The sequence below is a fragment of the Fundulus heteroclitus genome, chromosome 8 (assembly GCF_011125445.2).
Source record: "Fundulus heteroclitus isolate FHET01 chromosome 8, MU-UCD_Fhet_4.1, whole genome shotgun sequence".
NCBI lineage: Eukaryota > Metazoa > Chordata > Actinopteri > Cyprinodontiformes > Fundulidae > Fundulus > Fundulus heteroclitus.
Genome location: NC_046368.1, coordinates 8765102 through 8791183, shown reverse-complemented (window position 1 = coordinate 8791183; position 26082 = coordinate 8765102). Strand labels below are relative to the sequence as shown.

Sequence of the window (26082 nt, the reverse complement as noted above, 5' to 3'; positions counted from 1 at the left end):
GTTTCTGTGACGCTTATGAAGGGAATTAGAAGGATTCAACTGCTTGGACTAAATTCTAGGGACATGGATGAAAAATAGAGAGCCAATCAGGTCAGTGTGGATGTAGACAAGTCTACAGAGCCTTTTTAAAACTAAAACGTCACATTGTTTTTAGAGGACTTTATGTGAAAGACCAGCACAAAATGGGTAAACAGTTGTAAAGTGAAAGGAGTTTTCAACTTCTTGTCAAAGTGTGTCTAACTAGGTGTCTTCTTGGGGCTATTCATTGTGGATTTAGATGATTTATGGCTTGGGCAGCTGAAAACAAATCAAGTACATGCTTTTTTTTACTCCTACTCATCCTTTTTTATATATAAACATCATATTTTACAATCAAGATTTAAAGCAACCAGCACATTAACGATCTGCTTTTTTCCCAGCGGGAAGAGAGGGCTTATTGAGAAAGAAAAAAGCGAAAACCAGGAGAAGAACATCCATGTTTTAGCAATAACCAGCGAGTTATCTCTTTAACAGATGTCCTGATGAGAAATCCCATCCTTTGTTTCGGCATCTTGTTTTCACATGCGCGACTTTTGCCAAGGCAGAGAGGAATCCAACGACTGTAAAACTGTCAAACGCTGTAGGGCCAGGCTGGAAAGGTCAAACAGTCATGTAACAGAGCAAGAGGCAAATAGACGAGTACAAAGGCAATGTGGAGATGAACCGGAGGCAGTATTCCAAGCGCCGTCTGGACTCGGACTCACCTCCTCTGGGTGGCTCAACACGTGTCCTTCAGGCCCGGTGATCCCCTGCTCCAAGATCCGCCTCTGCTCCTAAAAAAAACACACGCGAGCACAAGCACACACACGGTTGGGAATGTGAACCGCTGAGTCACGTGCAGACGTTCCTGATCAACGGCGAAAACCCAAGCACGGCCGTGACCCTCGTAACCGTCTGTCCGCATCTGTTGGCAATTACAGGCGTCAGTCTCGCCATGTGTGGGAAGAAAAATGGTGCCTCCCAGCCTCCGTGCTCCATGTGGTGGCCGGCGAGCACGGCGCCGAGACAGGCTGTTTACTCCCACCAACGCTCGCGTAAACGCGGTGACAAATAACCCGGCTCATACTCATGTATGTGTCGTACCTCCGCAACGATGTCGCCATTCTCGGCGTGAACCTGGGCGATGGCTCCCAGGTCGCGGATCACGCTGAACACCTCGTACACCTGCATAGAAGATGGTGATGATGGTTAACATTTCCTCTTTAAGCACGTTTTTAAAATCTCATTTGATGGAGATTTCTATATACCGTGTTGTGACAAAGTATTTACCCCCCTTACGGAGTTCTTCTCGTTTTTTTTTGCCAGCTGACCCGATTACATGTTTCACATCTTCAAGTAAATTGTAGTATGAGTAAAGATAAGATGAGTAAACCCAAAAAGCAGTTTTTGAACAATGATTTAATTTATTAGGTGAAGGAACTACGCAGGTTTTCTCCCACAAACCTCCCTTATCGCTGACATCAATGTCTGCGATAACTGGGTCTTTTAGTTTGCAGTATAGGAATATTAGCCCACAGATATACGTCCAGGCTTTGACTAGGCCACACCTAAGACATTTCTTTGTAAGCACGCAGGGTTGGACTAGCTTATCGCCACAAAGAGACAATTTTCTTCAGAATTTCCAGCTAGAGAGACAATTTAATGGTCTCATCAATGACAGCAAGCTGTCCTGAAGCGGCGAAGCGGCTCCACACCCTTTACATTGCCAGCACTATGTTTGACTGTTGGGGTGATATTCTTTTTCTAAAGTGCTGTGTTAGTTTAAGCCGAATGCATTTCCTTTCTTAGCTATTTTTAGTTTACTTCATGTTGTCATGCAGGTTCTATTCATAAAGGACCTTTCGATTCTACAAGTCTGGCAGGACGCCTGCCCGGGCGTGGCTGCAGAAATTGAACTCAGCTTTCCAAAATTATTTGCTACTTTTGGAAAAACGAGGGGGCAAATACTTATTCACATCACTGTAAACCTTTGAATGTGAAAAAGTGTATGTATTAATATGTGTTGGAGATTTAAAATAATCTGAACATTTTCAGTTCAGATTACACGTATTTAAAGTAGAGCTGATTTAATTAGCTCAATAAATAAATAAATATAAACCAAACCCTTCACCAAACTACTGGATCATTAACAAATGTTATTTCATGATTTATAGAACAAAACCATTGTAAATAGTAAATGGATTGAATTTAAATATAACTTTTATTTTTAAGGGATTTGCACTCAGGCCACATTCATTCACCGTTATGCTGATCGGTGGGCAACTTGGGGTAAAGTGCCTTGCCAAGGGACACATAGACATGTGGCAGGAAGAAGCTGGAATCGAACCGACAACTTTTAGATTCCAGTTGCCCCATCTTTCCTTCACAAACCCCAAATATGTGATTTGAAGTGTTTCCCAAGTACATGCAAGTTTCCCACGATCTACTTGCTAATGCAATATAATGGGTTCAGTCGAGCAATCATCACCTTCTCGCTGCCAAACGCGCAACAATGCAGCGTCGGGGCTGAACAGAAACAAAAAGGAATAAACTGAGGCTGCTCCGGGTAGCCTGCATTCCTCACACAGGTGCAAAGACCAACACGGGTCTGCTTCAAAGCTGCTTTCAAACAGGATTAATTCATTTTAACCATGACTCAGAGTGAGATGTGCACTGAGATATGGCTTTTATTACATCTCACTCTCCCAAGAGAAACACTCAGACTATCAGTATGAGGCAAATGCCTCGCCAAGACAAACCGACACAAGCTTTAGCGCAAGCTTTGCCAAAAATCCAGGCCGAGGCATGATTTTTTTAATTCTTTTTTTAAACATTGGCCGTATTTGTAGGGTCTCAGTTACTCTTCTTTATTCCCTCTCAGAATGTTGGCCACACATTTACGTGAAAAACAAGTAAACACTGAGGTTGCAGATACGTAAAATTACTACAAAAGTTGCAAGTTTCATTTAAAGAGTTTGAATCGGCTTTACCAGCGAAGCTTAACTGTGCTGAAATAAATTCTACAACAGCACGCAGAGCTCACCAAGCTTATACTAGACGTGTGCGCTAGATAATTTTTAAATGCAGCTGGAAAATTCAGGGTGGATACAAATGTTGTTTGGAGTAATAAAGGAGCCGTACCTGAGCATCAGTAAGCTGGAAAATATCCTTATAGGCCAGGTAGACCAGGAAAGAGTTGACACCTGAGGACAACCAAATTTAAATAAATTAGTTCAAGCGAGGGTCAGAGCAGGAAACAAAATCAGATGATTTCGACTGAATTTCTTTTACGTGAGTCACAGACTTTATATCGGCCACTGAAACTAGTAAATGCTGTTTTGTAAGAATCTGGTAGTGGTTTGGACATAATCTCAATGTTTTACCCACTTCTGATGAACATAAAAGAAACATACACATTCTTGTATTGTAACTTCATATTTCTTAAATTATATTTTTTGCCCTTTGATAACTAATCTGGGCCAAATATGGATTTAAAGTTGTACGGCTCATAAATGTCCTGAAACATGTTCTTTACTTGGTACTCAGAGGTTTCTACCAATTAGGGCACAAAAAGTCTCTGGAGGGACCCTCCTCCATTGAGTATAAGGGGCAGAAAAGATGTTGCTGCACATTCAAAGGAGTCAGCTGAGGTGGTTCCAGTAAGGAGCATTTTTTGTTGTTGTTTTTTTTAAATCAGGAACGTCAATGAGAAGAATGGAACTGTCTAATGGTGGAGTGTCCAAAGTTTTCATCACATGAGCCAGATTCAAAGTCAAAAGTACTCAGAAGGGCTGGACGATATAGAAAAAAAAGCATATTGATAAAATAGAAATCATATTGATCGATATTGATAATTATCAACAAATTCAAAACATATTTTAAGTGCAGCTCTGACCATTTTATGCTGTTGCTTAATGACCTACTTTTAGATAAAGAACACAAACACTGAATTCAAACTCAACCCTTTATTCAACCAACTTTTTACCAAAACTGCAAGTATTTAAAAAATGAAAAAGAACGCGTGCTCTCTGAACTCTTTGAAGGGGGCGGAGCTTGGTTCCTGGGTCTGCGTTGTGATTGGTTGGGAGGATGTAACGACTGTAATATTAACATACATGATAGGCTAGAATGCAAAAGGAAGGAAAACTGTTATTCTATTGAATTTTTTATTGTCCCTTTTTTTCTATCATCGATATATATATTGTTATTGAATTATCGTCCAACCCTAATACTCAGAAGCCAAAAAATATAAATATATGTAAAAAAATAAATAAATAAAAACACATTATATAGTGATTTTATTTACCTGCTCAAGAATAAAACTAAGCATACATTTATTAATTTAATATAACTTGTAAGGAGGTCAGATTTATTTATTTATTTATTTATTTATTTATTTATTTATTTATTTATTTATTTATTTATATATATATATATATATATATATATATTTATTTATACCCACTGCGCCACTGTGCAGCCCTTATATATATATATAGAATATATATATATATTATAGATAATATATATATATATATATATATATATATATATATATATATATATATATATATAGATATATATATATATATATATTTATTTATTTATTTTATTTTTTTGTGGAAAGGAGATGTTTAAGTCATTGTAGATCCCAAACTTCAAAACGGTTTGCCTGCCTGCCTTGTTGGAGGAAAGACGAGTTTGCAAATTAATTCCTTTCGGTAGAAAGAAGAAAAAAAAAACAGTAAAATATGAAATACAAAATGTAACCTATTTTCAGCAATAGGAACAGGATTTATGTCGTACTTTCACTGGATAGATAAGGTTCTATTTACTATGTAATTAAAAGGATTGTAAAAATGGCACTTATTAAAGAAATAGTTTGTTTTGTACCTGACATATACTCATTGTAAGAAGATTTTATTATTATTTTATTTTTCATTTGTAATTTTGATCTATTCCGAAAAGAAAAAAAAGTCTCAATCAACATCATTCATATGTACTGATGGGGCCAATTTATTTATTTTTTTACCATTCTTGAATTGTAGTCAGGGGCCGCTCAAGAGCAAATGGCCCCCAGGATCCTTGGTCAAGACTGACTATAATTATGCAAATCCCTAGAAGTGGAAGAAGGTCGGAGTTTTGCTCCTGGACCCAAAAAAAAAAAAAAATTCTGATTCTGATGCAAGTATTGACCATTTATTTAAGAAATCCTCAGTGGGTATAAAAACCCTCTGGGAGTGCTGGCTGGGACCAGGTAAGGTTTGTGGACCTGACCGGCTGGTCAATGCCGATAAGGTTGTTCACAAGAAATTATTTCACCGCGCAACGAGCTGAATAAAAATATTGATAAACGTTATTAAAGTTCAGAATTACTCTGAGCTCGTACCGTGATCCTTCACCAGCGTCTCCATCTCCTCCTGGATTCCCCGGTGCCACTCGGTGATGTCGATGTGCAGCGAGTAGTCGCAGCAGGACTTGCTGTCGGCCCACTCGCGCCACTGCTCGAAGGCGGACATGAGGCTGACGCCGGGCTCTGGGACCACGTGATCAACTGGATAGACACACGAAAACAGTGGTCATCTTTCAAAACCAGAAGTTTTAAAAAGAGCAAATTTATTATGGCATCCCTGCTCTACGAATATGTGTAAACCTGTGAATACCGCAGTGGATGCAGCTTTAAATTTAACCAAGCCTCCAACACGAGCAACATGAGGTATTTCCTAATTAATTTTAACGACCTGTTCTGACTACGTGGGTCTGTTTGGCCATGGAAACGGCGCCGGGTTACGTAGCGTCCACGTTCCAGGCCTGACTGACCCTCTCTGGGTCTGCAGCAGTCAGCGTTCAGCCTGAGGTGACAACAGTATGCAGGGAGAGTTTGTTTTGCTGCCAGGGAGAGCTGCTGATTCGGCACATGGAGCCCCAGCATTTCATTTACGGTTGCACTAGCTGCTTTGTTTTCTTTAGAGTTCAAAATATATTTAACAATATTAAAATGATAGCCATAAAATACATTTCTTTATCTTTAAACGGTTTAATGGATGCTTATGTACACTAATTATTGCATTACACTGCAAAAAGGAAACTAAAAGTAAGTAAAATGTTCTTGAAATTAGTGTATTTGTCCTTGATTCGAGCAGGTACATAAGATTATCTGCCAACGGAATGAGTATTTCTACCCCTAAAATAAGATAATTAGATATTCTGCACAGTTGTTTCTATTTTAAGTACAAAAATCATATTCCATTGGCAGATCATTTAAATTTGCCTGCTCAAATCAAAGACCAATACACTCAATTTAAGAAAACTTTACTTACTTTTAGTTCCCTCTCTACAGTGTAAGCATTTATAGTCATGTATTATCAGAGGTTTCCCAACAAAAACATTGTATTCAGCAGAATTTACCATGGTATATTCAGGATATCAGTTATTTAGGAAAAGTACTACATTTGATAATGAGTAGTGTAGCAAAAATTAAACATTTGCCATTATAAGGTTAAAATTAGATCATATCAGCAGTGGACTTAACTTTGCTGTTAAAACTGGCATTTAGTTTGCACGTCAGGATAGACTTCAGTATTTTGATGGTAAAATCAAGAGAAGGTTGACTAAAAACTAGATTTGAGCTAAAAACACAATACTATGATAGTGAAATACTGACATTTCCTAAGAAAAAAGCTAAAACCAACACACACTTTCAATATTTCCACAGAAAAGCCAATTTTTCCCTGTAATTACTGAGATTCACCAAACTGTTTCATACCGTCGCAAACGGCCATGTCCTCCTTCCTGTTCTTCTTTAGACACTTTGATTAAAAACCATTAATTTCAGATGAAGAATTCAGACTTTTTCAGGGGGAGGACTCACTGATCATCGTGGTGCCGCCGGCCAGCGCCGCCTTGGTGCCCTGGTAGAAGTCATCGGCCGACGTCATGCCCCGGTCGGGCATCTGGAAACGCGTGTGCACGTCGATGCCCCCCGGCATCAGCATGCGACCGTGGGCGTCGATGGTTTTCACCCCGCCGGGAACGATGAGGTTTTCTCCGATTTGTCTGAGGACGGAGAAAAGCGTCGACATTGAAATAGCAACGATTAAACCAACAAAAGTCCTGTATTTAACATAGCATAACAGCAGGGAGGACATGATAAACTACCAGAGGCTGAAAGGGAAGCCAGAAAACTCACTTAATGACTCCATCCTCCATGTAGATGTCCGCACAGAAGGACTGGTCATCGTTCACAATCTTCGCTCCTTTGATCAAGAGACGGTCACTCTGCAAAGGAAAACAAAAGAACATTAAACGCTACATCTACCACCTGTAAGAAAATAGAGCTTCAGGAATCTGTTCCTGCTTTGATTTGTAAAATTTAATATCCAGTTATAATTTTAACTGTGAGTGCATCACTATGCAACCAGTTCTTCTCTCCACTTATATGTTGCTCTCCTGGAAAAGAGTCCTTTTCTGTAATTGACTGGTTACATTCCAAAATGTACAGGTAATTATTTACACAGCACTAATTCTCAGCAAATATTATCACAAAGATCTTTACAAGAAAAGCAGATCCAGTTTACATACAGAACTGTATAAGCAAACCAGTCCAAGTGGATAGAGATGATCACATTCAAACCTATTTATGATCTAATGCAGGTAAATTAAGTTTATTATGCCAGGATAAAAAAATATATATCCAGGGTAGCCAACCTGATTGCTTTAAATCACTGATTTTGCAGAAGATACTGCTGCATAGCAAGCAGGTGGTGACAGTGGAAAGAACAACTTCATTTGAACAGGAAGTACCTCCAGGTTACTTTCCAGTAAAGCTCAGAGTGCTTCCAGGAATTATCCTGGAATTTTCCGATTAAAAGACCTTACAGGTTACTTTCCAGGAAGTTGGAGATTCCTGTGATTTATAAGCTTCTTTGACATGATTTTCAGGTTACTTTTATGAAACTTTTGAGTTACTTTCCTATAGCCTATATGAGATTTTACTGAAAATACAGGGTACTTCTCTAGAATTGACCCCTAGTCTAGGTTCTGGAAAGATACCAAATTCAGTTAGAAGCCCAAACGTTAAAAAAGTAACTGGTTCCATGTAACTTCTGTGAAACTAACCTTTTAATTTCTGTAAAAAATATGTTGTCTGGGAATTTAACTGGTGAGAAAATGTTTAGTAAGATGCATAATTACCACCGAACGTCTCTTATGATGCAGATATCTGATTTAATTAAATACATTTTGGGAAATGTAACATAAGCCCTCCAGGGTCGACCCCGCCTTTCGCCCAATAACCACCACTGCACATAGGCACCAGTCGTCTCTTGGTCCTCCACGGTTAGTAGGTACAGACAATGAACGGATAGATAAGAGGAAGCACGATCCAAAAGAACTTAGGGGTTACGGGTCAATTCTATTAAAATGCTTTAATCTAGTCAGTGTGGATAAAAATTCAAGTCAAAACTGTAGAGAATAATTTGCATGAAGCCCGTTTAATCTCCTAATTAGGGATCTGCATATGTCAAGGATGTCTCGCATCCTACTTTGATTCCAACCTTTTCCGTGCCTCACAGACATTTATTTCCAGCTTTGTGTTTTATAGAAACCATCTTTTCAAAAGTCGAGTCGCTAAAATCTAAAGTGGGGGATCTTAATTGCCAAGAAAGCATTTCTGATGTCTGAAGGACTTTCAGTTCTTTTTTGCCTTAGGAGAGCATCTTGATTATGCTCAGTTCAACAGAATCCTGAGACAATAAAAAGAGCAGGCCGCCACTGGACCCACCCGTCCATCGTCTGCACGCGGTCGATGTGCTGCAGTGACAGACACCAGAGCAGACCAGCATAAAAAGGCAGTCAGCACTTTTTTATGTGCAAGAGGAGAGGAAGAGGAAGAGGTGGAGGGGAGTCCACCATCTCCACCAGTGTCCCCTTCTCTCTCCTCTCTCCCTCCATTCCCCCCAGGGGCCCCCCGGCCCCCTCTCCAAAAAGGGAGTGGCGGGTCTGGTCACAAGGACTCCGGCGTCCCCGGCTAACAAAGGCTTCTCTGTTCGAGACGAGCGGCAGCTCTGGCTCCAAACACAAGTGCTGCCCTGCAGACCCCCTCCCAGCACCTCCACCACCAAACCCAGCCTAAAGATCCACTCAGGTTCTGCTGAACCCAACAGTTCTGCAGGATCTGGGATCCTCATTCAAGAACGTGGTCAGTTATAGGTTTGGATGGTAAATCCTTGAGAAGGTTGGTGTTCTGGTTTAGAACCGACTAACGTCTACATACATTAGAAACAAAATAGAAAAATACTTTTCCTAGCATGTCTAAATTTACCTGCTAACCTTTCAGCTTAAAACGTTCAATCTTAATCACTAATTACTGGATGATCACAAGTGAGCACATCCGGAAAGTCAGCACATCTAATCAGAAAAGCTCCGATTTCTTGTTCTCTTTGATTTCTGAGCTTCAGAACCCGACTTTTCAGAGAAAAACCTACATAAAGAAAAAGGTTCTGCAAAACGATTGACAGAGGCAGTATTTTCAAATCAAACAAAACTAAGAAATTATAAGATCATTCCTAATTATGCATCAAAATCCAAAATCTTTATCTTCTACTTTGAAAAAAGGTCAAAATAATTATATAAAAGACGGTTTGTTGATGTTTTTATAGACAGAAAATGGTGGCCTTTCTTAGTTTTGATTCTTTTAAAGAATGGAGGGCAAGAGACTGTTTTGCAGAGCTAATGAAGAAAAAAAAAGTGTAATTTCAATCTGTGGCCGATTGATGGGTGCAGCTCTGCTTTATTTTTTCCATGTACACAATCGGTCATCCTGCTCTTAGTGTTTGCAGCCATCTAATGAAATTCTATCCGGTAAAGAGCGGAGCACCGGTATCACAGAGTTTTGAAACTAACGGTGCATCTGTTGCCTTAAAAAATCTGTGAATTTAGTCATTCAGTTCAAAAAGTGCACCTTGCATACAGTCATATGAATAAATAAATAAATAAATCAGGATACCCTGATTATTTATTATATTTTTATTTGAAAAATATTCTTGTGGGGGAATAATAGGACACCTGCCTGCATAAGTTCCCAGTTATCCAGGTTATCCCACGAGTCTTTGTCAACTCTGGCGGCTTGTACTTGAGCAACCTGAAGTTGGATACCTCGACATTTATAGTCAAAATGCCACACAGGTGTGTTACATCAGCTGCATCATTACTTTCTATTTTAAAGGAGGTTTGGCCTGTTTGAACCCCCAAGCATTTAGTTAGGGGCTCCTGACTGTTGAAGTAAGAGTGAAGACTACGGTGAAATTAAAAAGAAATTGTCTTGAGGCATCAGGAAGAAGATTGTAGCAGTTTTGAGTCTGGTAAGGAACTTAACGAGGTGCCAAAAGAATTTCAAATCAGCCATTTCACTGTATCCTACAATTTCCAACACAGCAGTGGCGTGACTGACCAAGAAGGTTCACTCTGAAAGCAGACCGCAAGATGCTAAAAGAAGTCTCCTGAAACCCTAAAATGTCATCGTTCCACCCACATCAGGCTCTTGCTGTCTGCAAACCAGAGTCATTCTAGGAGTCGTGCAAGCAGGAAACCTTTGATCTCCAAGAAAAATATCAAGGCCAGACTGAGGTTTGTCACACAGAATGTGAACAAAGGCCAGGGAATCTGGGAAAAAAAATGTTTATTGGACAAATGGGTCTAAAACATGTTTGATTAAACCAGGGGTGTCAAACTCGTTTCTATATTGGGACACTTTGGTATCATGAAGTCATTTAAAGGGCCGGTTGCACCTGTATACACGATACTTTCAGAATTTAATTTCAGTTCACAGCGAAATGTGAAAATAAAATGCACATTAACATAAAAGTAGCACCCTTAGGCCCAGTTTATACAGTTTAACTGCAAAAATATATGATATTGGGGTGAGTTACACTTTAAATTCTCATCATTCTGCATCACTTTTTCTCTTTTTGGACATTTCTGGGTCATTATAATGTGTTGTGTGAAAACTGACATCTAGTGGTAGGATGCTGTTACTACACAGTTAAAGAAATAAAATCAACATTCACTACAGGAGGCACAGCTTTAGCCACTTTATACACTTTAAAAGGATATATGCCTCTACTTAATGACATGATATGCCTTTTTTGGGTTTTGAGGACCGGATAAATTGCCTTGACGGGCCGGATTCGACCCACGGGCCTTGAGTTTGACACATATGTTTTAAACTAAATCCAGCATTTCAGGAAAAGCGCCTCATTCCAACCGGAAAGCATGGAGGTGGAAGAGCCATCGTTTGGTGATGCTTTGCTGGACCTTGCAACATGCTAATAATCCAAAAACACTCCAGTAAACCACCAAGAACTAAAAACTAAGAAAAGTAAAGTCTGGGGCGGGGTCACAGCCCCAGACCTTGATCTTACTGAGATGCTGTCGGGGGACTTTAAGCCAGCTTTACACCCCAGAAACCCTTCAAATATCTCACAGCTGACAGTGAGAAGTGGGTCAAGCTTTCCTCAGACTGATGTCAGAGACTGGTGGACGATTATGAGAAAATGTCTCACTCAAGTTATTTCAGCCGGAGTGGGTAACAGTCACCGTTATGGGGAAGAAGGTCCCGACACATTTCTGTTGCCACATTCTGTTCAATGAGTAAAACAAGTTTAATTGCTAGGTGTTTAAGAGCAATTAAATAAAACATGAGCTTAGCCATCTCCTGTAAGACTGCATGGATAACAGGCTAAAGCCAGTGGATGGAGGGAAGATTAGACATCAACATTTCTTAGTCTTAGACTTTAGAAGCAGTTTATTTCTGTCCATTTAGATGATTATGGATCACGGCTCATCACTGATAAAAGGATTACTTCCCAGTCGTCCGTGGGAAGTGTGAACCCAGCAGTGATGGGACTAAATAGAAAACATTGTGAGGTATTTGTCGATTCTGTGGGCCATACGGCTGCGGGCTTTGCTTCAGCCCACAGCTGGCACATGTTCATCCCAACGACTGCTTTGAAATGTCCCATTACATCATGGCTGTCATTATCCATTAGCCAGAGGAGTCTGCAGGGGCGCTTCAGCGTCTGAGACGGACCTGGCTCTTATTGCTTATGTTTAAAGACATTTGCTCACGCTTGATCCTTTACAGGAACACAGAGGCTGTTTTTAGCCGCGGCTTTCGGTCCCGATTGATCACAAGCTTTCAGTTCGGCACTGTGGTGTAAAGTCATCGAATTTTTTTTAGGACCTCGTGGAGGTCGAAGGGAGAGCGTGAATGATCTGGATCCGAGCCAAGCATGCCAGCGACCTTTTCCTGTCTGGGAATCAAGCAAACAGGATGTGGACAGAGCTCAACGGGTTCACCGTCACCGCACTGCTGCGGTTTGGCCCCCCCCACCACGGTCTGCCCCACCACATGAATGCAGTTTGACTACGACGGGTGAAAATTTGTTTTCAATTCCTCGAAACTCCAAAGAAGCTAACATGCCCATGATAACTATGGAGGTGCTGCAGAGATCCACAGCTCAGGTGAGAGAATCTGCTGACAGGACAACTGCTGTTAGTCGTGCTCTTCACGAAACTGGCCTTTACGGAGGGGTGGAAAGAAGAAAGTCATAGAGGCTGGTCAGAGCTGATGAGAAGATGGATGGGGCTAGGTACAGGAAAACTGGGGAAGAAAACCTGTTAGAAGCTGCTAAAGACTTGAGACTGAGGTGGAGGTTCACCTTCCAACAGAACAGCTATGAACATATAGCCACAGCTACAGTGGATGGTTTCGATCAAAGCAGATTCAGGTAGTAGAATGACCTAGTCAAAGGCCAGGCTTGTGTTAAATTGGGAATTAAGAGGATCTTCATCCAATCAGACTGAGCTTGATCAAGTATTTAAAGACGTATGAGTGAACTATTAAGTCCTTAGTGCTCTGAAGGTTGTAGAAACAAACCCCTAAACACTTACAGCTGCAACTGCTGCAAAAAGGTTGCTCAAATCATTGGCGGGTTGAGGTTGATACAAATGCAGGCCACACTTTTCAGATTTTTCTACGTAAAACAAAAAATTTACAGATTCCCATGTATTCTTTTCCTTTCACTTCACAATTATCCATTAATTTTTGTTGGTCTATCACATAAGAATCGGTCAAGAAAATGTGATAAAAAAAAGTTCAAGGGGTGTGAATACTGTAGCAAGGCACTCTAAACACAACAAAGCACATGGGGCCAATGTTAACTTTGGGAATTTACTCTTTCGCCTAAATCTAAAAATCACTATTTTTTCATTTTTTCACACTTTTAACACTTTTTTAAACTCTTTTTAACACTTTAACACTCAACTATGTTCCTTTCAGAAGTCAAGAAAACAAGACCCTGGTTAGGACCCCTGTAGGATGACAGTATGACTGTCCAGAAATCCAATAAAAACAGAGCGTGGCTTTATTTTGGTGCCGGACATTTAGTATGCAGTTGTTTTTATAACGAGAACAGCTGCAGTAAAGTGACGCCTTGGTTTAATAAGAGTCAATTACAACAGCTGCAGGCTGTAAAACCAAAACAATGATGGAAAAGATGCTAAAATGCACCACAGAGGCGAGGAACATTGGTTCCTTTAGCATCTTTCGCTTCCTTATGTTTGAGAATAATGTTGTGGCTCTTTCTCACAATAATGCCACACAGGATGACTTTTCAAAAATCATGCCATGAATAAAATAAAGCCACGGCATGGAGACAAACAGAGGCCTCCAAAATCAGGATGCAGAGTGAAAAGTCGTAACCGGGCAACATTTAGTGTTGTGTTTCCAAAGGGGAAAATATCCTGGGAAACGTTTAGGAAGGCAGGTAGGGGACGCCAGCCAGCTGAATTACGTGTGTGTCCTCTTGGATGAAGCAAAAGAAAAACGAAAAAACACGGCATGCTCCCAAAACAACCCACATTCATGTTCAGAGAGCAGCAGAGAAAAAACTGTTTTCCCATTCTGCCTGTCCTTAAAATATACAACCTGGCCAGCGAAAAGCGAGAGAGATTGGGCTGAAATTTGGGTGAAAATATGAAACATGAATACTTTATGATGGAAATATCGCATCAGCTCTACCGGATGAAACATCCAGGACAAAATTAACTTTTTTAAAAGGTAATGTCTTTCCCTTTAAGTACAGAAAACCCTAAATCTTCAGCAGAAGGATTTAAATTTTAACTTGTTCCTGGGTAAAAAAAAAAGTGACAAGGACAGGGTTTCTGCAGGGTTTTAATACATTTCATTAAATAATCTGAAGAAATGACATCATAAATGTATACATGAATGACTTCTTAACTTCTTCTACCACTTTTTTGCCTCACAAACTTATTGTAACGTCATCAATGTATCAGTGTATGTTGTAACGTTCCACATGACTGGAAAGTTTGAATTGAACATGTTGAAAACAGAGGAAATTTTTAGTGTTTTAAAGTGTTCTTAAAAAGCCTTAATTGTAACGTACTGCAGCTACGTATTGCAAGTAAAGTGCTTTAGCTTATGCTTAAAAACCTTTAAAATGCATTTTTATAGTTAATTAATAAAATACCTCATTGGTTCAAATGTTCTCTTTGCAACACAAAATGCAATAAAGACGTATCTGTCCCACAAATAAAGTTAACCACAAACTTACTATAACAACTCCAAATATGTTGGCTAATTCGTCCAAACTCCCCCTTTGACACAAAGTCTTTATTGAAATTCTCTCCTCCCGTCTATAAAGAGACTCATCGTTGACCTCCTTCTGTGCCGGAGGTGCTGTGAGCCATCGGGGATCTCGCAGAATCTCCCCGTTTACAGGATGATTAGTTTGTCTCTGGTTTTTATGAATGAAGAATCTCAGAGGGAGGCTAACGGTTACCAAAATGTCACGCAGAGTCGGTCGGTGGGGGGCTGATAAGGTAGGAAGGGCATTCATTCTGAGCTGGTTTGACTGATTTTTTGTTTTTTTGTGTTGCTATAGAGATGGTGACATTTGCCTTAGTTAGCAAAGTCTTTCATAAAATGTTATCTTGTAGGGTTTCAATATGTAAATATGAATTCAGCTATAATTTAAAAAAAAAAGTGTCCATCTGCAACAACTGTCTGTGCCGGGGGACAAATATGTATCATTTTTTAATTGTGGTCAGGGGCCTCACCAGTACAGCACTTTGGACTCCACTGGCGAAGAATGATTCAGTCCAGATTTGACCTGTTTATATACTGGATGCTCAATCTGAGGTTGTTCTGATGCTGAGAAAGCAGAAAAGCCTCTCTTCATGCAGATTCACAGAAAGGATGAAGATTTTTTAGAAACCTCAAACCTTGTTGGAAAGAACCTCGGTTTAGCGACACAGTTTGAACTGTTGAGTCTTTAAATTTTTTATTTTGAAATGACCCTTTAATTTACCACCAATTCAGAATCTTTCATCAGAAACAAACTTCAGTGTCGTTAGCCAGCTGTGGTGCAGAAGCCGATTTTCTTACAATGTGCCAACCGGACATCGGAAAAACCTTCAGAAAACTCATTCCTTTCCTTTTAAGTTCATTTTTGTGCCCCCGCGCCCCCCCCTCTAACACAGTGGCGTCCTTGGCAAAGAGCCATATTACCTACATCAGAAACGGCTCTCCAACCAGGTAGGCTGAAGCTGACATCACCAGCAGCTGCTCTGGGGAACGAGGCTGTGAGACGGATAGATCAGAAACCATCTAATGACTCCTCGGTGGATTCATCAGGATGGATCAAAGGAATGTCAAAAAACAACATTTCCAACAGTCTTGAAAATAGAGATGCTATTTTTAATCCTCTTATCTTCTGCTAAAGATTCTCTTTTCATCCTCTAAAAGTTTTTTTTTTCTGTTTTGGTTTTGTTCTCATCTAGATTTATGACTAATAATAATGAATATAAGTTGGTCTAACGTTTTCCTGTCCGGGGCAAAAATGACTTGCTCAGATTTAGTCAAATTCATACAAGAGATGATCAAATTTGATGAGGAGAGAATTTTATTATGTTCCATTATAAAACAACAAATAACTATTTAAATTGCACCTGATTCCTGTGAAAGCAAAAGAGTTTATTTTAAGATTTTCTGAAAACATTTTGTTTTTCAATTCTGTTTTTTAGTAGATCATTTTTGAAATGGGTGCCTGTTGGGACATTATTTGCAGTCAGTATCTTACCTCCGCTAGACGATTCTCAAATTGACCTCTGTTTGCCTTAACAGAAAGGTTGTAACAAACAGTGAAGAATTCGAAATAATCCAGGCTGATTCATAAGCAAAAAAAGCAAATAAATAAATAAATGAAATGACCCAATGTCTGAGAATGGGATAGGATGGCAATTTGACTTTTTATATACATAAAAAATATATTTATTTTCCCTTTTATAACAATATTTTCTTTTTGGGTGTGTTAGATTATTTTTTCCCATTATTTAATCACATATTAAATGAGATTATGTGCAGTCAGTATCATGCCTTCCCTAGTTAACTCTCTTAATGACAGCAGTTAGTGTTGGTCAGAATCAAAGCAGAGTTGGAGCAAAAATCAATATTCTTTAAATCTAAAAAAATAAATAATTGAAATAATCAAACTAAACAGAATGGTAATATATCTATAGGTTAAGGTTTTCAGAATTTTGTAACTGATTTTCTCCTCTTTGTTCCATTAAGTCATCAAAAACGTCAATATATTTGAACATTAGTGCTGTTTAATGGTATATTGCCGTACTCGGTCAATTTGGTGTCCTGAAATAGCTTATTTAATAACGGCTAGGCTTTATTTTGTACAGCAGTATTTGTGCTTTGGATGCTTTGACTGTTGCAGTGACAAATGTTTTGCCAAAGACTAATAAATTTCTAAATATTTTTATTGATACTTTTATAGTTATCTCAGTAAGGTTCACATCATCCCTTCTTTTTAAAAATGATTAAAGAAAGTGCCAAACCATCTTTTTTTTTGTGGATGTGGCCAATTTATCCAAGCGGTTTAGTTGCATAGGTCCAGAACCTCCAGTTCCAGGTGGTGAACATGCATAAGTTCATTCATATTTAATTAAAGCAGCGTGAAGAAGAGTCCTGCCTGTGCAGCTGACTTGACTCCATCTGGCCGACCAGAGAGATTGAAATGGAAACAAGAACTCATCGTTCAGATGCAGCTTAATGTTTAACTCTAACTGATTAATTAAAATCCAAAAGGTCAGTCAAACATTGACGTCTTTTGTCTCTGCCTCGGCTTTTCCTGTTTAGATTTTAATCAATTTAACATCCATTTCCTCTGCAGCGTCTGTTCGGTTTAACAAGCTCATCTGCTTCTCAACTCGGAGAAGAAATTGGAAGGAAGGGATTATCTCCTATAGCAAAAAAATAAATAAATAAAAAAAGCCACTACCACAGGATGACAGAGACACGCCTATGATGAAATATTCCAACGTAATGTATTTAAATCTGACTTCCAGAGATATCAGCTGGGTCTCTGACCCACTTTTTCTTTCAAGCGCTGCTCAAGCATAAGCACGTCTATCCAGTTACGTCCGACGGCAAGAGCCCCCTAATCCTCTGATCTCTCCACCAAGCTGCAGCTGCTCCTGAAGCACTTCAGGAGAAGAAGAAGAAAGTCTATATTTCTGATTGCTCTCAAGTATTGTACTTTAGAACATGCATCGCCCATTAAAGAGCCACATTTCTCAGTGATTTATTCTGTTTTCTTGTGACACTTAAATCTCTCAGATGAAACCCATTTTAGTATCATGCAAAGATAACCTGATTAAAAACACAACAAGTAGTTTTCAAACGATGATTTCATTAATTAAATGGGGAAAACAGACTGTCCAAACCTATCTGGCCATGTGTGAAAAAGCAATTAACCCACTAATGAATTAAGAGGAAGTTTGACTTCATTAGCCGCATCCAGACTTTAAGGATCACAAAATCAGTTGAATGCACAGTACCTGTCTGACAACACGAAGTAGACTAAAAGATCTCAACAAGAAACATTTCATGCCTCTATCAAAAGAAATTCAAGAACAACTGAGACACAACGGTTTACAAAGCCATTCCAAGACTACAAGACTCCAGTCAATCACTGGGAGAACCATTAAACAATTAAATGGAGAAAAACCTGGAACATTGGTGACTGACCAAAATTACACCATGAAAGCATGGACTCATTCAGGAGAACACTAAAGAACCCTGAACAACATCTAAAAGACTGCGGGCCTAACTTGCTCCAGAAATGGTCAGAGTTCAAGGTTGAAGAGTAAGAAGAGAGACTGAGCAAGAATGGCATCAATGGGAGAGTTCCATGTCTAATATCTACTGCTGACCCAAAAGAACACAAAGGCCCATCTCACAATCTATTGAAAAAAATCTTGTTATTCCCTGCATTTTGGAGAAATGTTTAGCAGATGGATGAGAGAAGGCCGGAACTTTTCATGATTTAAGACTAGGTGTAAGACTAAAAGAGTATTTCTAAAAAAAAAAGAACATTATATTGATATTCAAACACGGCAGTGGCAGTGTGATGGTCTGGGACTGCTTTGCTGCCTGGACCAGGAAGTCTTGTTGTAAAAGATGGAACCTGCTGAGCCATCCGTCTGTCACAATGCAAAAAGGAAACTAAAAGTAGGTAAAATTTTCTTGAAATTAGTGTATTTTTGCTTTATCTGACCAGGTAAATAAGACTATTTGCCAATGGAATAAGATTCTTGCACTTAAAATAAGAACAATTCATCTCCATCATCTCATTTCAAGTGCAGGATGTCTAATTATCTTATTTTAGGGGTAAAAATACTCATTCCATTGGCAAATATTCCTATTTAGCTGCACAAATCAAGGAAAAATACACTAATTTCAAGAAGATTTTACTGACTTTTAGTTCCTTTTTTGCAGTGCGCCTAAGGGTTTGCAGCGGCCTAATCAAATCATGCTTAAAACCTCTCCAGCGTGGCTGGTTTGACACAAATCTACATAAAAGAGAGCCGAAAGTCATCCAGAGTGAAAGACCCATTGGCAGATACAGCCAACACACAGCAACCAGTCAGTGGGGTTTTCCTTTAAACAAATTCATAACTGCATTTTGAATTAACTGGGGTTGTCTTTGTCTGATATTAAACTTTATGGATCATCAAAAACATTTAAATTTGACAGCTAATGCCAAAAAAGAAGAGATCTGCAAGAAGGCAGATACTTTTTCACAGCACTGTTGAATTGTGGGTAAAAGCAGGACATCAAAACACTTCTGGTGTTTTCCAGCATCAGTGAGATTAATCTAACAGTGTGAAACAGGAACCACCAATATCTTTAATTGTTTCACAGATTTCCGTGTGGAGAGGGATTATGAGAACTACATTTCCAGGTCCGGATGGTTTCATTCTGAACTCATGCCAACGGAAAAAGAAAAGGATTGTCACTGACTGTAAATCCATTTAGGATTAAAATACATCCCACAGGTTCTGACTGGGGAGATGCAGAACATCCTGGTTTGAGGTTTGACTGGACATTAAGAAAATAATGTTCTTCGTTTCTAATCAATAAACGCACCAATACTCCCTCCCGGTCTTGACCGCAAGTATCTTGTTCCTAAGTGATGCTGAGGGATCAGGAAATGAACACATGGGTTGAGGTCTCGTCTGCAGTGATGCAGGAAATGGTCTATTCTGCCGTGGTGGAAAAATAATAAGAAGCAAAAGTTCCTGATTTACCACTTATTAGTCTTTCATCGGACCTTCACTTAAGGTCACGACAGAGAGAACAAGATCCTGGACACAACCGGCTGAAATGGGCTTCATCTCCGGGGGCGTCTGGTGGAGGCGTAATCATGTTGAAATGTAAGTCGTTGCTTCTGAGGACAGCAGGTTGATGATAGCAAAACAGGAGGAATTTGAATGCTTGTTTCGGGATAACAACCACCTTATAATTACACAGGGGTATATATATATATATATATATATATATATATATATATATATATATATATATATATATATATATATATATATATATATATATATATATAAAAGGACAAGGCATGGTTGGAGCATTCCTCACTGAGATGGATGTGTTGTAGCTGGGCTCATTCAGTACAGAGACGCTCTTCCGCTTGGAAAATAAGTCACCTGACGTTGTTCAGGTGTCCGATCATCGTCCCTCCACGCTTTGGAGGTTTGGTACCACTGGAAAGAGAACCTGGGGCAGACCCAGAACTCACGGGAGGAACCGTGTAGCTCATCCGGTCTGGGAACGTCTCCAGGTCTTCCAGAACAAGATGGCTGTGATCCTCCTGGACGTTACCCCCATGGCTCAAACAGTAAGGCCAAAGTAATAAAGAGGCAGCTCTTATTCTAGAAGCTGGTGTTCTGCTTTTACTTCGGTTTTCAAAGCATCCTTATGCTTAAAAAAAAAAAAGAAATCAGATTTATTACGAACAGCATTTCTGAAATCTGAAGTCACAGAATTAGTTTTGGGTCTTCAAACTAGAGACGCATAATTCAGGGATTTTGTGACCAATTTCCAATCACTGATTTTATCAAACCTCTAACCTGCCGACAACAGTTTTTACCAATTGCAGTTTCTCCTCTCTCAGTAATGACTTCTGCCCCGCCCCACTGCATTGAAACACAGCAAATTATTCTAGATCCAAGCACACACACACACACACAAATGTTCAAAAGAGAAACAGAACCTCAGAAGTGGAAGATATACTTCAAAGATGCATAACATGAGTCAAACAACATCCTTCACTCACGTTTAGACACACCTAACACACGTTTTCAAAATGCCAGTGTATATGAGGGGACAGGTGACATCGTGAGCCGCCTAAACGCTGTTAGCACTGAAACAATGAGCAAATCCCACTTGTTTTTCCATCTAGGAACCAGAACACACTGGACTTGGGTGTGACGTCGTTCCCACATCAGAGTTTCAACCTCCAAAGAAAGTCAAACACAACATGTACACTTAGACGCATTGCACTTACTGATATGATCTAATAAAAAAAATATACGTATATAATTTCACCAATCAGGGCCAGACCGGTGTAAAACTGACCAATTCTTAGTGCAGTTAAAAGGCCAACAAAACTGCGATCGGTGCATTTTTCAGGATGTCAGATAATCTGATTCTAGTTCTTGATCCGTTCTTGGTGCATCTCCTGTTCAAAGTTTAACAAAGATCATGATCAGCCAGCAAAACTGCAACGCTTCTTAACGTCTTGCTGTCAATTTAATTCTGATAACATTTCTCTAATTCCAGTCGCAAACCGCTTTCTCTGACATCTGTAAAAAACTAAATCAGCCAAATACAAAGCAATTTATGCATTGTTCTTTACGACTGTAATCTGCCCGAGTCCGAATAGAAAAAATAAAATAAAAACATATCCTGGTCACCATGCAGTGATTTTTCTGTGATTCTCTGGTCCAAAGCTGACCCAAAATCTGAATTGACCAATAAAAGCGCAACCCGAGCTGTTTACTGGATGTCTTGGCAGTCAGTTTTAGTCAGGCGGTGAAAAATTACCCTTTTAGACCTTTAATGTCTTCTAAGGGAGTACAAAGCTCCTGAAGTTGCACTTTTTGGACCGTTTGAGTTCCAGCATACCGCTGTATAACCTCCTTCCTACTCTGCTCTGCTCTGCCTACATGCATCCTCCCCTTATTGCACAGCTGAAAAAGAAACATGGAAGGAAATAGGACCCGCTGTCCCCTCCCTTCTCTCGCCCTGCCCTGCCTCCCCTCCCTATTCTCCACTTTCCATTGAAACCACCACCATCCCCATCATCCCTGCAGCTCTGCAATGAATTCAGGCAAATAATCTGCTTCCACAGTGGCACAGTTCAAGCCGTCTAAAAATAGATCAGCAGGAGCGAAGATGGCTGTCCTAAAAGATACATTTTAAAAAAAAAAAGGAGAGTTTGAGGAGGGGACGCATTTGCTCCCACCAGCTGGTGTGCAGGGCAACCCGCCTAACAAAGAGCACCGGCGTGAAATCTCCACTGGCATGCATACCACGGGAGACAAAGACTGGCGCACGGAACCGGAATCTAAACTCAGAGGAGTAAACGCTCGGATTCGCGCAGACATGTGCGCGCTTGTCGCAAAGATGCTGCAGAGAAAGCAGGACATTTGCGGTCACGTCCGTTCTCGTGGGCGCTCTATCGATCCGTGGGAGAGAGGTCCTGATTTTAAAAGACACGGAGAGATGGGCGGAAAAAAACGCCTTAAAAAGACAAACTCCTGCAGCCCTGAGCCTCAGATTGGCGTCGGAGCGCAGCGGCGCAGGGGCCATACCCACCCCAGTGACATCCTGCGTCCACGCTCGCAGGCCCACACCAGTCAGACCCGAAAGCCACCCGCCGGATTCACCCCCCAGAGAGCTCTTCCACGCGTTCACACAAGCCGGGCACTCACTGTGATGCGGGGGATGTTCTTCTTGCCCTGGTATCCAGACATCTTCGCCGGTGCTCGGGTTCTTTTGCGCTGCGCCTTTGGACGGTGGAGTGCGGATTAGTCTTGCAGCCCGAAGCCGGCTCTTAACGGGGAGAACAACGGAGATGAAACCTTCAGAAGAGCCCGAACCTGGAAGATCCAAACTGTCTCCGAACTTCGAACCCGGACCGTGACAGCCTCCCTGCTCTCCGCCGGCGCGCCGAGATCCTTTTCCTTCCCAACACGGAATCAGACAAGAGCAGAAAGGAGGCGCAGCCTGCACAGCCTCTTCGCCATGAAAGGTCCGCACCGAGCATGCGCAGAGCCTCGCCCTGCTCCATTGACAGGCGAGCAGCTCTAATGCCATCAATTCCCTTCATGGATTAGGATGGAGAGGGGGAGAGGCTGCAAACATTCCCAGGAAGAAACGCCCAGCAGCCATCTTAACTACAGCCTCTTTTTACTCTCTGACATCCAAAAAATAAAAAATAAATGGGAATTTAATCCAAACAAAGAAGCGCTTCAAGAGTCTTTATAGTGGCTGCTGCTGCTGACTGACAATTGTGAGAATAAACAGGAAGCTATTTGGGATCATGGAAAGCAGGAGCCTTCTGGGACGTTAGGAAATGATAGGAATCAGTTTCCTTTTTATGTTCAGGAGAAAAAGAAAATAGAAAAACATCCAATTCTGCCCAATGGAGGGTAGCTGGACAGACTATAGGATGGAGAAACACAGGTTTTCCTAAAGGGCCTCATGGGCAGCCATGGTTAGTGTTGATCGTTGCTAAATTAAGTTATTATAAAAATGCATTTGATTTTTTTTTTTTTATTAACCAACAGAGTCATTTTATCTTTGACTTCAGTGAATAAACCTAAGTAGACTGCATCATCATTGTGATATGATTGCTTCCAACTCTGTGTGACCTTTAGCATCTTAAACACAGTCATCTGGGTCCAGTGAGTGAGCCAGATGACTGGCAACAGGCGGAACATCTTATTCGACATGAAAGCAGAGTTTATTCATGACATCCCATTTGAAACAGCGTTTCTGGTGATACATTATTAAAGGGGACATCATCATGATTATCAGTTCTTCATTTTCACATTGAAATCATTCAGTTGTGGTCTATATAAAGTGGAACTGGAGCGCTTTGGTCTCAACTCCTCGTTAATTTACCCCCACTTTCAAATTTTATACCCCTGTTCTGAGGTGCGTCTGAGAGCAACTCGTTCTGGTGCTGTTCCTTTAAATCTAAATGAGGGCCTTCACAGTCCACACGCCTCCAGGTTGCAGAGTGTTCCACTCCGACCCATTTGGACATTTTTGTATTATGCTAGGGGATGGTATAACAAGCAACCGAATGTACTCTTGTAGCTTCGGCATCCTTCAACTTGGACTAAGAATTTGCGGAGAAAACTAAAAATGGCTGATTCGTGAGACTGGTAAGCTGGAAGTCCAAGACCTTGTTTAGCAGTTCTGCAGCAAATACTGTGACGTTACTGTTCAAAAAAACGTAACAGAGAACAGAGAAAACTGAACGGCTTAAAAACAGGACCCAAAACTAATATAAAGATATGTACGCAGCAGCTGGAGAGACCACACCGACATTATCTGCACTCATAGAGACTCCCCATAAACAAAAAACTGAATTTAAGGGCTATAAAAAGTTGAATTTTGCACGATATGTCCCCTTTTATACATCCACCAATATTGTGTTGATAATATGCAGCCCTTGCTTATAGCCTTATATTATTAGAACTCTAAATTTGGAAGAAGTATGTTTTCGGGCCATTGGTGCACACAGGAGGGCTAATGTAGCCACAGAAAGAAACAGCCCTACACCTAAAAGGAGACGCATCATGCAAAATCCACTTTTTTAGCCCTTAAATGCATTTTTGCAAAAAAAAAGCAGAAAATTTGAGTTTAGTCTCTTCAGGTTCTTCCGCCTAACGAGTTTCTCGAATCTGCCATTGCTATTTCTCACCAGGCTTTTGTAGTCCCAGCTAAAGGATGCCAAAGCTACAAGAGGATTAGTGAAAATGTTTGCTTGTTTGGTTTATTGTTAGATCATTTCAGCTAATTCTGGGAAACCCAAAGATTTTATGCCTATTTATCAAATATTGCATCCATTTATATTTTGTTATAAATTAAATTTGTATTGAGAGACAAGATCCGTATGGAAGCAAAGTACAACTAAATGCAAAACAAATAGGTCAATGCATGAAAAACAGGATGATAATTTAATGAATTCCTTAACAATGTTATATTATTGAATATAAAAGTTAGCAAACAAAGTAAAGAAAAAAGGATGCATTATAACTTATAATAAAATTACATAAAAATAGTCATATTAATTCCAGAATTCAATATTTTTAGAATTTATAGAAACAAATTTAATACACAACAAAATAATTAGTAGACCATATATGGATAAATATTAATAGGAACATAAATAATAATAAATATTAAAAGTATCCAATACAATATGCAAATCTATTGGCAAAATATAAATGCATAAACAGATAACTCAAGAAATAATATTATCCGATGAAATATTATCAAATGTATTTTTATTGTATTATCATTTTACTATTAGATGAAAAATTATAATATCGACGGAACAGATAAAAATGCTAGTAAAATATAAATGAACTATCAAAACATTATGAATATTATTTAATTATTCAAAAGTTAATCTATCAGCTATCAACAAAACAGATACACATTTGAGTAAATAAGCGAAAAAAATATAGGCACTGTATGTTAAAAAATATCTACTTATGGAAAATAAATGAAATAGAAATAGAAAAAAACACCAGTATTTTTTATCACCCAATAAATAAATAAATAGGACCCATGCAAAACCTCAGATTCTACCGAGTTCTGGTAGTTGTGTCCAGTATCCTCTACTATCCAGCTGACCTTCACCACTTACTTTACGCTGACTGTCGGGTGCACTGGTGACTGCCTGAAGATGTTACCGCTTATGCCCTCTGGTGTTCATTCTAAATATGGCAGCTTCACACATATACACCCATTTACACCCCCATCACTGGTCTGCGTTTCTAACCATGTCTTCTGGGTGCTTAACTTATTCAGTCAGCAGCTGTGGATTTAGATTATATGGGAAGACTGGTTCAAGGCATTCTGGAATATTGCACCAGCATTACGTTTCCATAAATATTCAGAAAGTCATGGAAAAAATATATTATCCTAACTAAAACACAAGTGCTCTGCATTGTTATTCCCAACCAGAATAAGCACAAAAGCCATCCACCACTGCAGACTCAAGGCGTTTCTAACAGTCATTATACAGCCTGTATTAGCAATATAACTTGAAGCCATTTTAAAAGTACTGTGAATACTACATGTATATTCTTGCACTAAAGAGTAAAGTAAGTTATTATGGATGTATTGCTGTAGGTGTAAGAGTGGAGTACGCTGGGTTGCTTTAATGCTACCAATCAATATGTAACATGACACCATGATTCAACATCCCCATCCACCCAAAGCTTTCAGCTGCAGGAAGTACTTATAGGTTCCAGCGTCCAGTGCTAAAACATGAAAGAAGCAAATGAGGACAGATTTTTCACAAAGTTACCAAAATCACCCTAAACGTGTGCTGCTAAGGAGACAGAAACACAAGGAAGAAGCTGCTGGAC

At 39.8% G+C, this 26082-nt stretch overlaps 1 protein-coding gene across 2 annotated transcripts in view; it reads right to left on the bottom strand.

The window, feature by feature from the left end:
- dpysl2b (dihydropyrimidinase like 2b) overlaps nt 1–26082 on the bottom strand; it is a 38677-nt gene that overhangs the window by 9820 nt on the left and 2775 nt on the right. The window contains exons 1-7 of one of the 2 annotated variants that reach the window (XM_012864188.3): nt 22402–22713; nt 7208–7296; nt 6890–7074; nt 5408–5572; nt 3160–3221; nt 1123–1203; nt 744–812 (exon numbers count right to left, since the gene is read on the bottom strand). In XM_012864188.3, coding sequence (XP_012719642.1) covers nt 744–812; nt 1123–1203; nt 3160–3221; nt 5408–5572; nt 6890–7074; nt 7208–7296; nt 22402–22443 — 693 coding nt within the window. In that variant the 5' untranslated portion in view covers nt 22444–22713. Of the gene's footprint in view, nt 1–743; nt 813–1122; nt 1204–3159; nt 3222–5407; nt 5573–6889; nt 7075–7207; nt 7297–22401; nt 22714–26082 lie in introns of those variants that run through there. The other variant, XM_012864187.3, reaches the window with a different exon arrangement.